The following is a 14299-nucleotide window of genomic DNA, read 5'->3' as shown; positions in this document are numbered from 1 at the left end:
AGTATAAAGAGCTTCAAGTAGACTTAAAGTATAGTTAAGTTGCTTTAAGATGAATGAAGCAATCCTAAAAAAAATTCAAGTCCTATGAAGTCCCATGAAGTCTATGGTACATCTTATAAATCCCAAAATGGGATAATATTTGCTGAGAAAGAAAGTTGATTGGTCCGGAGCGCACTCCAGCTTCATTTGATTGGTTAGATTTTCCCTGCAAGTCTAGTCAACCTGACCATTGGGAGAGCTTGTACAACTCTTGGCAGTGTAGGTCTAACTAATAGTAGTTTAGTTAGCTACTGTTCGACATGAGAAAATGGGACCCCGATCTAAGTTTCCCTCTCTTGGATCACTCACATGCTCTCTTTTTTTATTGTCTTTGACTGCCTGTAAGCAAAAAAAAAAAAAAAAAAAAAGTCTGTACTTGTACCTTTCTGTCCGGGATAAGTAACTAAGGTAGGCTTAGGCGCCTTTTTTTCTTTTAGCTTAGGAAGGTCGATAGTACTCGATACAATTTACACATCCTTTTGCATCACCAATGATGCGCTGCGTGTTACGTGGTATAACCGGGACTACGCTGCGTTCCAATCTAAAGCCTCCGCCAGATGACTGACGGATGTTGGCACTGGCTACAATTCCCTTAGGATAGTTCATACCTAACTTGCTTTCTCAAGTTATCAATTACGCTTAATCGAGGCCGGACCACGCCAGGCGCAACGAGTTTGAGAGAGATTAGATCCCCAAGCTTCGCGGAGTGAGGCCCGAACCATCCCACAGGTATGATTGGCTACACTCGATCTATCGTTTCCGATGTCGAGGGAGGCTTCCAGGACTCCTCTCTTAATAGATCCAATTCTTAACGTTGCAGAACATCCGGGCCAAAATGTCCGATTTCGACGTGAGGTAGGCATGAGGTTTGTTATGGAGTCTGTAAGTCGAAAACGACTTGTAGGAATCCAATGTCCGAAAATTACAAACGCCTACTTCCGGCGCCCATGCCTCCCGGCTCTCAGGCCAAGGCACCGGAATCTGCTTTTCAGAAGGAGACCGGTCCGCCCGTCAAGAAACGTACAGTTTCCAAGGCTGCCTGCAATAACTGCCGTCTCAAGAAGATACGTGTAAGTACCATACTTTCTGCCTGCCTTCTGCTCCCCCCCCTAAGGCTGTCGTTTTGATACCTTCGAATCGTTGACCCATGCCCGTTAGTGTGATGGAAAAAGACCTGCCTGCACGGCCTGCAGCAAGGCTGGCGTGGAATGCAACTTCGTCACCGCCAGTAGCGACGAGACTCCTTTCATGGCTCTGAAGCGGGAGGTCGAATCCCTCAGGAGATCCACGGAAGACATGCTAGAGATATTCGATCTGCTTGAATCAGCCCCTGACGCCGTGTCTCTAGACATTTTAAGACGACTAAAATCTACCAGGAATCTAGCTGAGGGAGCGAGCGACACTTCCGATATCTTAACATCTGTAAAAAAAGACCTCGAGGACGATCCTCTTTTACCTGTGAAGCTATCCAATCGGCAGCTAATGGCAGGCCTTATACCCGAGACCCAAAAGACGCCCGAATACGAACTCATGATACGATGTCCAACCGCCTACCCGATGTTGATTCCGGTTGAGATTGCATTTATTAACCTAGCCGATCTATTACGCCCAATTATTCTTGAACCGCCAAGAGTGTCTAGCTTGTATGCTTCCCTTATGGTTGGGTTTGTGGATACCATACCTTATAGGCCTTATAACCTCGCCACCACGATGCTAACGTGCGTTCGCAGCACCGGACAAGGAGACATACCATCATCATCATCATCAATCGTCCCTGCTGGCCCGAGTGAGGGCAGCATTAGAAGTGGGGCGTCACCAACTGTATTAAACGCGAGTGACCGTGAGATAGGAAACTTTGAACCATTGCAATCGATGCACACGGTTGTTGACGACCGACTGAAGAGTGTGAACTTCCAGAGCTGGACCACCGTACCTATTACAAACGAGCTAGCTGCAAACTTGATCTCGTTGTACTTGGAGATTGATCATCCATGGTGCCCCTTATTTGATGCCGATTTGTTCTTAAATGACTGTATGCAGGGGAAGACTCATTTCTGCTCTACCCTACTTATGAATGCCCTACTGGGGTGGGCCTGTGTAAGTCTTGATCTAGATACGGGGCCGTCCAAGAAGTACGGTGAGCTATTATTACGATCGGTTGCTGACGCGACCTAGCAATCGTATTCGAGTTTACAGCCAGAGGCAGCGGCCTATAGCATTGCTTTCGAGTCAGAAGCTGAAAGATTATGGCAAGTGGAAAAGTTCACTAACACGCTGACTGCAGCGGCGGCTGCTCAATTTCTAAATAGTACATCAGCCTCTAGAGGTCGTGATGATTTTGCGAACCAATGCCTTGATGAAGGTATCCAAATGGGGAAACGTATGGGCCGTAAGTCAAAACTTCCGGAACGTACTTGGTGCGGCGGCGGCGACGTCACTAAGATGCCCGTGTCCCTGTGGTTTTATGCACTGGACAAAGCAAATCATTGGCTATGCTAACCCCGAGCGCGGCAGTCTTCGGGGTGGGTTCCGAAAACGCATCGGCCCTAACCTGGTTGGATCACCACCAAGATTGGCTCAGAGCTGCAAGTCATACCTCGTGGGGTATATTCTCATGCGCTTGGTGAGTTGTCCCTTACCGCCCAGATCTATAATCTGCTTCCGACATATATTATTTTTCTAGCAAATACTCATAGCCACATATCCTAGCATACGTTCCTTGCATCTCCATCGAGCCGAGATCGAAACCCCACCCTTGCTTCCCATGCCAGGGCAGTACCATGAGACCCATGAACACACAAACTATACATATCCACCCCAGCGGACTCTTGTGTCGACTCAAGTCAGCGAGGCCTTTAAAGCGATTTGTAAGTTCAATTTGATCGTTCATGAAATAATCTGGGCCTATTTTGGGACAAGTAATACCGTTCCTGCTGCCCGAGCGACAGTTGAATTTGCAGAACAGATATATCGAAGGATGTTCGAATGGGCAGCATCGCTTCCCCTTGGACTATCGCGTGGAAGACGCAACCGCCATTCCAACTTGATGTTACAGTAAGGTCCCTTTTTCCGAATATGGCCATTCCAGGCCAGACGTGATTTATTTCGGCTTCTTAATTGCTCGCTTCAGTTCGCCTCATCATTCTAACATAAATTCGGCGTAGTCTTTACTACCATTGTACCGTGATGGAATTGTTTTGGCCATTCCTACAGCAGTCCGCCAACAAAGAATTAAAGATGAAGCACCTCACAACTACGGCTGCTATAAAAGATATACATGAATCCTCAGTAAATCAGCTGAAACGACTTGCTCTCATTTATTGCATTAATTTCACCAATGCGTGCTCGTCAACGTTGTGGCATATCGCTCTCTTATATTTATCAAACGCAATGCTCTGCGAAACCATGCGTTCTGGTAAGCTGCGAAACCCGGAGTGTTGGTTCTACTTCATGCTTTGCATGACGGGCTACGAGAATATGTGGTACGTAACGCAGGCTCTCTTGTACCTCGGGAATCTAACGTCCCCTATGGAGCTTGTGTCTCGAATTGTTCATGCAGATACTAACTTCTCCTCAGTATGTGATGCTGTCTCCTTATGCCCGCTCCTTCACAATACTTGATTATGTATTTGTGAACACATATGTATCACACCAATTCATATTTATGGATTGTATTTCTCAGAAATGACGAACGCCCCCATGTTTCTAGGTGGAATGCTAATTTCAGAGTAGACGGCTCTTTTCAGGTAGCTGAGGTGACTATGCTTGGGCTCTTAAGCATGGCCTTGCGTAATGGATTTTTATCTGCACCCGAGGCAAACACTGTCCTAAACGATATGAGAAAAATAGGACAACGATATGATTCCCAATTTACAGTCCGAGCAAGCTTCATGGTCGACCTTGAGCTAGCGATGACAAACCCAAGGGAGGCACAAGTACAGACCCTAGCGAGCGCTTTTCATGAGTTGGCAATATTTCGGGAGTTCACAACTGGCGAGCTCAGGTAAGCAAGAGCTCGATACCTGTAGCATGAGCAAGGAATTACCCCCCCAAAGCACAAAGCCCTCTAATATAAAGGGTTAGGAACCGTCAACAGCTTCCAGGGACGTTGTCCCAGCAGGATTTACCCTCATAGGACGAGACTTCGCTTCAATCGGAGGAAGTAAAAGGTCCACGTCGCCCTCCTTAATTACCCCAGACCGACGAGCGCCCGGCCTCTGTTTAAATTGTTTGTGTAGTATAGCCAAACTGGTGAGGATAGCTAGCTCAGCTAACAAATAACCCAGCATCCCAAGATATTTCGTGTTGCTAAAAGCCAAGGAAGACGAAGTTATAAATAGTGATGAATCATAAAGGTACCCCACAAAGATAAGGACATAGCCATCGCTAAACCTAACCAGAACCGTGCTATTCGGACAGATTATGGGAAGGGCTATAAAATCTGCATCCCGGGTAATTATTTACGTTTAAAACTTCCGTATGGCTCACGGGTATTGAAATGCCCTGAAAGGGTAACCTACCAGTTCTCGAGGCGTGGTATCTTTAACACTAAACTTCAGTAACTATCCTATGAGCCCTCACTCCTTATTATGCTAACAGGGTCACTAACTTGTAAGAGGGTTTCCCGAGCATGGGCTGAGTGCTCGTACCACTACACACTATCAAGGCTATAAATATACATCGAGACCCGACGACTTCATCCCGACCTTTCTCCTTCCCAACCAGAAAATATCAAGTCGGCCACGTTATACTACCACGATACCCAGTTAAGATAGAAGGAATTCCCCAAGGTCCAATACTACACAAATAGGGTCGTTAGCAGCTATCAACGCATTACTTAACAGAAGAATAATTTTGGAGGAGACGGGTACGAGGCAGAAGAGTAACATGGTGTGTTTATCAGTTGGGCTGGCCAAGAGAAAGATTTTGGATATCATCCGAAGGCGTGGTCGTGTTTTTCAAATGCTACATCACGTAGCAAAGCAATTATTTCGTGGAACACCCCAACACCCCGGTTCAATTCTCGAATCCGGAATATTTTGGATTTTTTTTAGCATAAATCCAGCAGAAGCACTACGACAGTAACGATAGAAATATACGACAACCCAATCATATACGCGGCTCGAGTTCATATAGTCATAAACACGCAATTTCCTACCTGCCTACCTCTTACGTACAACTACGCCCACCAGCCGACTTCAAAGATCAGCTATAGTCTCGACGAGGGCGATTACAAATTATTTCCTCTTACCATATCATCATCATAACACGGGGGGCTTTCATAGATGGCGCTATTCGAATTTACACGGGGCATTCATCCTTAAATACCGGAATGAGATCATGATAACGAATTAGATCGAGTTAGAGCATTACGCTTCAAACTACCAAAACGCTCAAGCTGTATATGACTTTTTTTCTATTCATGCCTAAGAGGGAAACTATATAGGACCAGATACTACGCAAAAAGTTCGAGTTACGACTGAAAAAGGCGCAACTTCTCGATGTTTTCCCAATACTGACTGCACTGTTCGATCTGAACACTATATACTTGGTGACTAGACTGCGTACGCCGCATTTCGTATGCATGCATGCAATGGTGATAGTGGTACTAGTAGGTACTTGTGGCTTGCTTGGTAGGCGTAAGATTGGCCACGCGGAAGAACCCTGCATTGCTTTTTATATAGGTATAGCATGTCGTCTTGAGTCTACCTTTAAAAGTGACTATCGACGACAGGATAAAAGACAACGAACGTTAATTTTATACTCTCAATACGACAGTATACCGCTAACCCAGTCAGATAACTATGAGTGTTCAGTCCCCTGTGCCCCTTTTGAATCGTGGAAGGCACTGAGAGTAGGGTGATTTAAGGATAGTATCATAGGTGCGACGTTAAATGGGAATTTGATGAAAATACTTGGCTTGGCGAGTGTCGGCGCTTGTGGTGGATTGTCTCTTCGTCGTGCTGAGTCTGGTGGGCAACTGGTAAGAATATGTGTACCATACATAGGTCTTCTATAGCATTTTGAAGAGAGATGCCGAGAAACCGACTGTTACACAGACGCTCATATGGGCTTCATATGGTAGATCTCTAGAAACCGTGAGATCTTACATTGGGACGGACCACTTGGCCCAATAGGAAGCGCGGGTGGTATCAGTTACATTTCTAAGGATGTTATGGGGTATAGGAGTTGTGTGCGGGACTCATATGGGCAGGATATGTATAAGCGGACGTTGATGTAAGTAGAAGCTACCTCGTGCACTTGTTAATTACAGACAGAGATTAGGCAGTACCTAAAGGGGGATCAAGTAGAGTTGTGCTTTATGTGTTACTTTCCTCTTCGCACAAGTACAAGTTCTCTATGGATATGACCCATGTTTACCTAGGTACCGTTTTACGTAGAGCTGCAACAACCTGTCCAGCACCTCTCTGCTACTGAATATTGGGCTTGTGTATGTCTTTGAAAGGTTTAAGTGTGTGCCTGATTATTATCGATTGGAGGTTGAAGAAAAAGAAGGAAAGCCACCTGATCTATACTAGGAGAGCTTTTTATAAACGTTTAAATACTTAGTCAATCTCATTTGACTACTATAAACCTGATTATATATCCTGTAGTAGATAGACATAACAGCCTCACCGTTAACAATGCTTTTATCATATGAAGTTTTTAATATGAGCAAAATGCGAATGATAGATGATAGAGTTGAACTTGGACTATAAGCAATACTTTATTGAAATACGAATGGCATCTCTTTCGATATGTCTTATTAATGAATTATTCCTTAAATGACGCTTTCCGTATAACAAAACCATTTATCGCCCTTAGGAATAATAAAAATCGGCATAGCATCAATAACTCCAAGTGAAAACGCCAAGCAATCTAGTAGCGAAAAAAAGGAAGAAAAAAAGAAAATAATTGTAATAATTATAAAAGATGATAGTAATCAATTTAAACTTTTATCTTATCGGCCTCGGCCAGCGCCGGAATAGAAGGTTGCATATTATAGTACACTATATAGTACAATACCAAGCGGGCCTTTGCCAGATCGGGCCCGGGATGGTTAGGGCTAGCACCGGCATCCTGGATCAAGCGTCTATCTTATACCGTACGCGCGGGGCACACGTCTATTATTCAATTTCATATTCCCGTTTTGTCGGCGGGTGCGGGGGCGAGCTTGTGATAATTACCTCTTTTGCTGTTTTTTTGTCATGGTATTATACTCTTTGCAATATGATACTATAACCGGTAAGGAGTTGAAATTTTTGATATCGAAATATCGAAATATAGTTGTTGGGACATCAATGCGCTCTAGGAGAGTTTCTAAGTTATCTCTTCTACTTGGTATCAAGTCTCTACGGCACTAAAATCTCCAATAGACAACCACCCTGTCTAGATAGAGAGAGAGAGAGAAAAAAAAGAGTAGAGATGCCACGACTATCCTCACAATGCGCCCTTCCGCTTCCGGGCCGGCTGAAGGCTCTCCCACTACCCGTGGTACAAATCATCGGGACGCTGATATTCGCCAACATGATCATCTGGGCGGCGGTCGGCGTAGTACTGCACTACTACCCAACGATGATCAGTCCGGCAGTCCTATCATACACGCTAGGGCTACGCCACGCGCTCGACGCCGACCACATCAGCGCCATCGACCTGATGACCCGGCGCCTGATCGCGTCGGGACAGCGTCCCGTGACCGTAGGCACCTTCTTCAGTCTGGGCCACTCTACCATCGTCATCATCACCTGCATCGTTGTGGCGGCCACTAGCGGCGCCCTGCGCGACCGCTTCGACAACTTCCAGTACATCGGCGGCATTATAGGCACCAGCGTCAGCGCGGCGTTCCTCATCCTGCTGTGTCTGGGAAACGGCTGGGTCCTGTATCGCCTCGTGCGCCGTCTCCGTGTTGTCCTGCGCGAGGCCGACCCGCATCACTCGGAGGAAGACGGGGCGGACGAGGATCAGGCTGCGACTAACTTGCAGCTCGAGGGCGCTGGGTTCCTTGCTACTGTGTTCCGGAAGTTATTTCGCATCGTCGATCGGCCGTGGAAAGTATGCGCAGATATTTTTGTTCGCTATCTTTGCACTCCCCCCTTTTTTCTTCATTGGGTTCGGATATAGCCCGTGATTTATTGACCCCTTAAGAGCAACATGTTCCACCATGTATTCGTAACTCAACTACCGCATTATATATGCTTCTTGAACTAAATTTACTGACCTGGTACGGCTAGATGTATCCTCTTGGTGTTTTGTTTGGACTCGGATTCGACACAAGCTCTGAGATCGCCATCTTGGGTATCGCAAGCATTCAAGGAGCGCAGGGGACGAGTCTTTGGGTTATTCTCATATTCCCGCTCTTGTTCACAGGTATGCTTTTATTCTTGCCACTTTTCATGAGTAGATCGGGGGGAATGATAAAAAAATTGTTTGGGTTAGATTCACATTCGCTAACATCCGCCGAAACTTCTAGCGGGAATGTGTATGTTGGACACGACGGACGGAGCCCTCATGATGGCGCTATACTCATCCAAGGCATTCGCGCGTGATACAGTCGCCATCCTGTACTACTCAATCGTACTGACGGGCATCACGGTCGTCGTTTCAGCATTCATTGGCATCATCCAGGTCCTTTCGCTCGTGCAGAATGTCGCCGAACCCGAGGGCTCCTTCTGGGACGGCCTCGGAGAGATTGGAGATCACTTCGACATCATTGGCGGTTCCATTTGCGGACTATTTCTCGTTGTCGGACTTGGCTCCGTTCTGGCCTACAGACCCTGGAGGCGTAGGGTCGAGAGGAGGCGTCGCATTGCTAGCGAGGCGCAACGGTTACCGTCGGATGATGCTGATGGTGCATTCCACGATGTGGAGGGTTGATTCGCTGGAATATAGATTAGTGGGAGGTATTCATTACCGTTGAACGGTCATGACTTGTGCAGCTGAAACCACACCGTATGACGCTGTTAGAGTCTATAGAGATAACACCCATATTGGGCACCTTAGAGGAAGCGTATACGTCGATAATAATACCCACCTAACCTACCCAGGCAGGGGTAGCCTTTATCGAACAAGCATAAGTAATATCTTACTAGTAAACCTCTGCAAATGTGACATGATGTTAAATTTTTCATTTTTATTTGAGTCGAGTCGTCGATCCTATGGAGTGGAAAGAGATATTCAGAGAGACTACCTAAGTAAGGTGACAATTTCGTGACTCTATAGCTTCATCTAGCCCGCCGTCACCACCACCACCACCACCACCGCCAACCACCACACCGATGCATAATAGCCAGGCCATCCGTCCCCAACAACCCCTGTCCGATTCGTAAAACCAACCAACCAACCAACCGGGCCCGTCCTATTCGTAACGACTTGTATAGCCGAAAATCGTAAAATCGTCATCGATGCCCGCGGATAATGAGAGAGAAAGGAAAGAAAAAGAAAAGGTATCCATGCTCCGAACGCGATGAAATAGGTATGTAGGTACCTATGTAATTAATTGTTGAAAGGAATACGCAATGCTGGGGGGAGTTTCGTTCCGTCGGGAAACGTATGATGGAATGGAATTGGAAAATAATATCTCTCTTAAGTCGAGGGCTGGGCTGCTGATGATGAGTCGCCGGCTGTCTTTTCGGCTGCCGAGTACTGCGGACTGCAGTCTCCCGAGTCGGAATCAGGTGTTGGGATGGGCGTCGATTCGACGGAGGACTCGGAGGTGTCTGATTTGGCACAGTCGTCTTTATCGTCTGACTTGTGAGCATCTACGTCTGCTTCGCCTTCTTCATCCTCATGTTTCTCCTGCTCCTCCTTTTTAGCCTCGTTATCATCTTTCACCTCTTGATGATCTTTCTCCTTCTCCTCCTCATCTTTCTTCTTCTCTTCATCTTCATCACTCTTCTTCTGCTCGTCGTCATTATCCGGCACAATCTTCTTCTTGTGAACGAGTTCGCCGTCGACGATCTCGACTTCATCCGTAGTATCCTTGTTCTGCTTCGCGCGCTCGCCGCCGGCGTTCATCTGCGCGTTGTCGATGTCCGCGGGGCCCTTTTCGCCCATGCCGTTCTCGGCCATGTCGCCGCCCTCGAGCACGACGCGCAGGTCCAAGTCCTCGTCTTTCGAGTACACCCGGAACCCCACGATGCAGATCGCGTTCCATGGGTCTGGCATCCCTGACTCGCCGTCACTCTCTACGACATTGTCATTATTAGTGGTCGCAGGCGGTGCTGTAGCCATCCGTGGCTTCTTGGACATGTCGTCCGATGAGTAGAGTAGCTCCCAGTCTTCGACCGGACTGTCGGATGAATCGCATTCTGATGAGTAGGCTTGAGGGGACGGAGGGGGTTGTTGTTTTTGTCTACTGGTATCAGCAGCGGTGGCGTCGCTAGCAGAGTTGGCTTTCTCTTGAGCAGCTTTCTCTTCAGAAACTTTCGTTTCAGCAGCTTTTTCCTCGGTAGGCTTTTCCTCTGTAGGTGTCTCTTTGGCGGGTTTATCCTCATCCTTCTTAGTGTCGTCGGCCTCTTCCTTAACCTTTGGTTCGTCTGTTTGGCCGTCCGCTGCGGCTTCTTTTGGAGTATCATCTGACTCCTCCTTTGGCTTCTCAGCAGAGTCGGAAGTAGCATCCTCCTTTTTAGTATCTACAGCCTCCTCAGTCTGGCTGCTTTTATCCTCGCTCTGTTTATGATCGTCTGTCTGGACGGCTACATCTTTAGGCTTCTCTTCCTCCTTCTTCTTGCGCTCGGCTTCCTCGACTTCCTCCTTTTTCTTCTTCTCGGCTGCCTCTGCCTCCTCCTGTTTTTTCTTTTCAGCAGCTTCAGCTTCAGCTTTGGCCTTTTCAGCCTCTGCCTTGACTTTTCTCTTCTCGTCCTCCGCTGCGCGCCACTTATCGCGCTTCTCTTGGTTCTTCTTCGTCTGCTTCTTGGTGATATCGCGGTTTAGATGTCGCTTTTCCCACATCTTGCGACGTTCCTGCATACGCGAGGAGCTCGCCTTCTTCTGGTCTGACTTCTTACGGAGCTTTGCGACCTGCTCAAGATGCGCCACGCCCTTGCTGTGAGCTAAGTCATATGCATAACCCACTTGGGCCAGCTTCTCGTTTTCCACGCGCTTGCGGCATTCACGCTTGACAACGTCTTCAATAGAGGATATGTCGGTATCGCGCTCGGCCACAACACTGATGAATACCGAATAGTTACCGGCTTCCATGCATGGTATTTCGATCGAGACGGAGCGTTCCATAAGATAGTTGCCATGGGACCTGACGATATAATCCTCACTATCCGGGCGCCCTTGTTCATGCACTCGGAAGTGCATTCTGAAGGTATACTGCCCGTGCAATCCCTTGTAGTATCTGTCGTCGAGCTGCTGGAGAACTAGTACCAAGGGAGATTCTTTCGTTAGCTTTATATGGAATTTTTCGTTCCACTGGGCCTTCCACGGGACTTCAACACCAATCCATCGTTGGCAGCACCTCCAGTCTGGATCCCGGAAAAGACGAGTCCTATCAAAGTGCTGATATTTCTCGAGCATATCGTCATAGGTAATCCAAAAGACGGAGTCGTTTCCAAATTGGTGGCCCAGCTCCTCCTTGACATCATTGTTCCATTCTTTAGAGCCGTCTGACCACGGCCCCTCCCAAATACCTTTACGGGTCTTACCCCAAGGGTTGCTGGTTCTCTAGTTAGGCTTGCCCAAATATGTTAGAGGTTTCAAAAAGACTTACCGGAGCTTTACTAGGCGCTGACCGTTTTTGAGTGTTCTAGCATCCATCACAACGTAGGCGTGCCCCTCGCGGATCCCATTACGGTCGCCATAACCACCATCGAGTAGGCCGGTAGAACAACCAAAGAGGAACTCTTGATTCACTTTGCAAAGTTCATCCTCCCAAAAGGCATCGACATCAAGGATATCGGATGCCAGAAGCTCAGTAGTAACACCGCCAGAGAGGTCTTCCAATCCCTCGCCGATCCAACCGCCAGATAACGAACCATAATCACCATGAGCTTTGGCATATGCCTTTTCAACTAATGCGACCCAGGTTTCATGTTGGTCTTTACATTGGCCGAAGAACAAAGCCTTGGACCCGGTCTGGTAGGTCTTTCGGTATACTTTCTCGGGCTCTTCACGGTCGATCTGTTGGAGCATCTCGCGCTGCATACTTGGCGAATCCCAGCATGGCGAAGTAAGATATAGTTTATCGTCGACAATAGAGTAAATCCATTCGCCATCTCGGTAGAATACGAAGCCATAGATTCCGATCCCTAGTATTTTGTGTCTTGTGTCAGAAAAATAGTAGAGAATTTGATAATATGATGCGTCATGTTTATAACTTACGAGTATCGTATTCAACGCACATGCGCTTAATCCCATCCTCAACGTTGGCCAGTGCGCTCAAACTCGCAATGAGCCAACAATCACCGAGTGAGCCTTGCTTCACATCCCCAGCACTTATATTCTTCATAAATGTCGGTTTCTCGAAGATCTCGTGCACTCGCTTGACAGCTTTGGGGACAGAGGTATTAGTACCAAGTCTAGAGTTCGAGATGTCAAATTTGCGCGATCCTAAGTAATTCAGACAATTGCCCTTGAGCCACTTAAGGTCCCAATCCTAATAGCGGGGGATAATTGTTAGTTTTGATTTTCCTTGACTCAGAAGAACGACAGTATTGGAACGTACTAGGTCAAATCCTGGATCTCTATAACGGGTGTTAACGCGCTTGCATTCTGCAATAATCTTCTTCACTTTGCGCGAACATTCTTCTCTCGCACGCTCATATCCCGTGATTAAAAGCTCGTTCGGACGTTCTGGAGTGCTTGGAAGTGGTACGGGGTCGAAGGGCAGAACCGCGAGCGCCTTGGTAAACTGCTTCGTGGTGAATCGTCTCCATATCTTATTGATGCTCTGCTGAGGCGGGGGCTTGCGCTTCTTTTTCTTCTTTTGATTTTGATTATTGGAACTGGTCGTGTTCGCTTTGCGCGGGGCCTCGTCGGATTCGCTCGAAGAACTATATCCGAATCTGGTGAGGTCTCGCTGGTCCGGCAGCCGAGACATGATGGAGTCTGTTGAATTTTAAGTTGTCCTACGAAAAATATCCAGTCAACCTTAGGTGTATAATAGCTTCATAAGCCTTGGTAAAAATGTCGGATCTATTTTTGATACGCGATTAGCTCAAGTTGAAGATGTAAGTAAGAATCAGATCTTGGTAACTATGCAATAAGAAGTATAGAGTATAGGGTATTCAATGGTCAATCAACTAGGACCGGAGGCGTGCTTGAATCGGTTATGCGCTTTAGACTTACAACGATCACAGTAAACTGGGAATTTATGTAGTTATGGACAGTAAGACTTTAAAAACGCCCAACGCCAGGAAGGTGTTTGAAGCAAAAATAAAAATAAAAATAAAAATAGAAAACACAAGGGCTTTCTACCTGTTTACAAAGGGCTTTCTAGTTTACAATGGACAGCTGACAATGGAGTCTATGACTCGTAACTCGTACAGTCAAGTAGTTACCACCTTTGGGAGCGACGATGGGGCGTAAGCATGAACGGGAGGAGGACATGCAGAAGAATGAATCACGCAGAACCACTCACCGACAATGAGGCAGACTGTTACCTACATAATAGAGGCTCGAAAAGGACAAGACCCAGCCGCCGGAATCGCCTGTTTACCATGATTGGGTATGACTCCCCTGTACCAGATGGTACCAGACGAACAAGGCGCATCTGGCGCAATTCTCCTGAGAGACGTGGGGAAGCATTCCCCGATGACTTAGGTAGATACGACTACTACACTATGTAGATACTGTTGTGAATACTGTACATTATAAGGTACGTATATAAGGTACATATTCCCGTACATAGGTACGATTACCTATATTAACCTATCAGGTGAGTAGGTAAATAGGTAATGCACGATAGGAAAGCAACCTAAGGGACCAAGCAGCCAAGGGACCCCTTGAGAGGCTGGCCGGGTTTGCAAGGCGAGGCTCGACAAGGATTCTTTGAAAGGTAGCTGAACAAGGATTCAGATCCGGCTTGCCGAGGAAACACAGGACGGCTCACCGCACTCGCACGAAGCCGTAACGGGCGCGGTATGTATTCCGTACCCATGAAGTTTGAACAGTATTAAATTTTTAGCGGCACTAGGAACTAACCTAAGTCCCTTAATACCTGACTACCTGACTACCTGACTATCAGCCTGCAGACCACAGTGGTTTCTCGTTGGGGGATTTGGACCCCTGGTGGAGACCGGCGGAGCGATCACCG

At 47.1% G+C, this 14299-nt stretch overlaps 3 protein-coding genes across 4 annotated transcripts; 2 read left to right on the top strand and 1 right to left on the bottom strand.

Moving 5' to 3' along the window:
* Window positions 1-874: 874 nt before the first annotated feature.
* Window positions 875-3097, top strand: GL218_01258 (the record flags this gene model as incomplete). Of its 2 annotated transcripts, XM_033577718.1 has the most annotated exons (7): window positions 875-894; window positions 944-1109; window positions 1198-1682; window positions 1728-2136; window positions 2215-2495; window positions 2554-2662; window positions 2723-3097. In XM_033577718.1, the coding sequence occupies 7 exons, from the start codon at window positions 875-877 to the stop codon at window positions 3095-3097; spliced, it is 1845 nt and encodes a 614-aa protein (XP_033439405.1). The 2 variants fall into 2 exon arrangements, with proteins under 2 accessions (XP_033439405.1, XP_033439404.1); XM_033577719.1 differs by lacking the exons at window positions 2554-2662; window positions 2723-3097 and having other exon boundaries at window positions 2215-2538.
* A 4367-nt stretch (window positions 3098-7464) lies between these two features.
* Window positions 7465-8913, top strand: GL218_01257 (High-affinity nickel transport protein nic1; the record flags this gene model as incomplete). Its single annotated transcript, XM_033577717.1, has 3 exons — window positions 7465-8091; window positions 8271-8406; window positions 8510-8913. The coding sequence occupies 3 exons, from the start codon at window positions 7465-7467 to the stop codon at window positions 8911-8913; spliced, it is 1167 nt and encodes a 388-aa protein (XP_033439397.1).
* Window positions 8914-9621: 708 nt separating this feature from the next.
* On the bottom strand, window positions 9622-13084 carry GL218_01256 (Calpain-9; the record flags this gene model as incomplete). Its single annotated transcript, XM_033577716.1, has 4 exons — window positions 9622-11701; window positions 11756-12293; window positions 12367-12640; window positions 12710-13084. The coding sequence occupies 4 exons, from the start codon at window positions 13082-13084 to the stop codon at window positions 9622-9624; spliced, it is 3267 nt and encodes a 1088-aa protein (XP_033439396.1).
* Between the last annotated feature and the right edge of the window lie 1215 nt (window positions 13085-14299).

Source organism: Daldinia childiae, assembly GCF_008694065.1.
Source record: "Daldinia childiae strain JS-1345 chromosome Unknown Scaffold2, whole genome shotgun sequence".
Taxonomy (NCBI): Eukaryota; Fungi; Ascomycota; class Sordariomycetes; order Xylariales; family Hypoxylaceae; genus Daldinia; species Daldinia childiae.
This window is presented reverse-complemented; position numbering and strand designations above follow the sequence as displayed.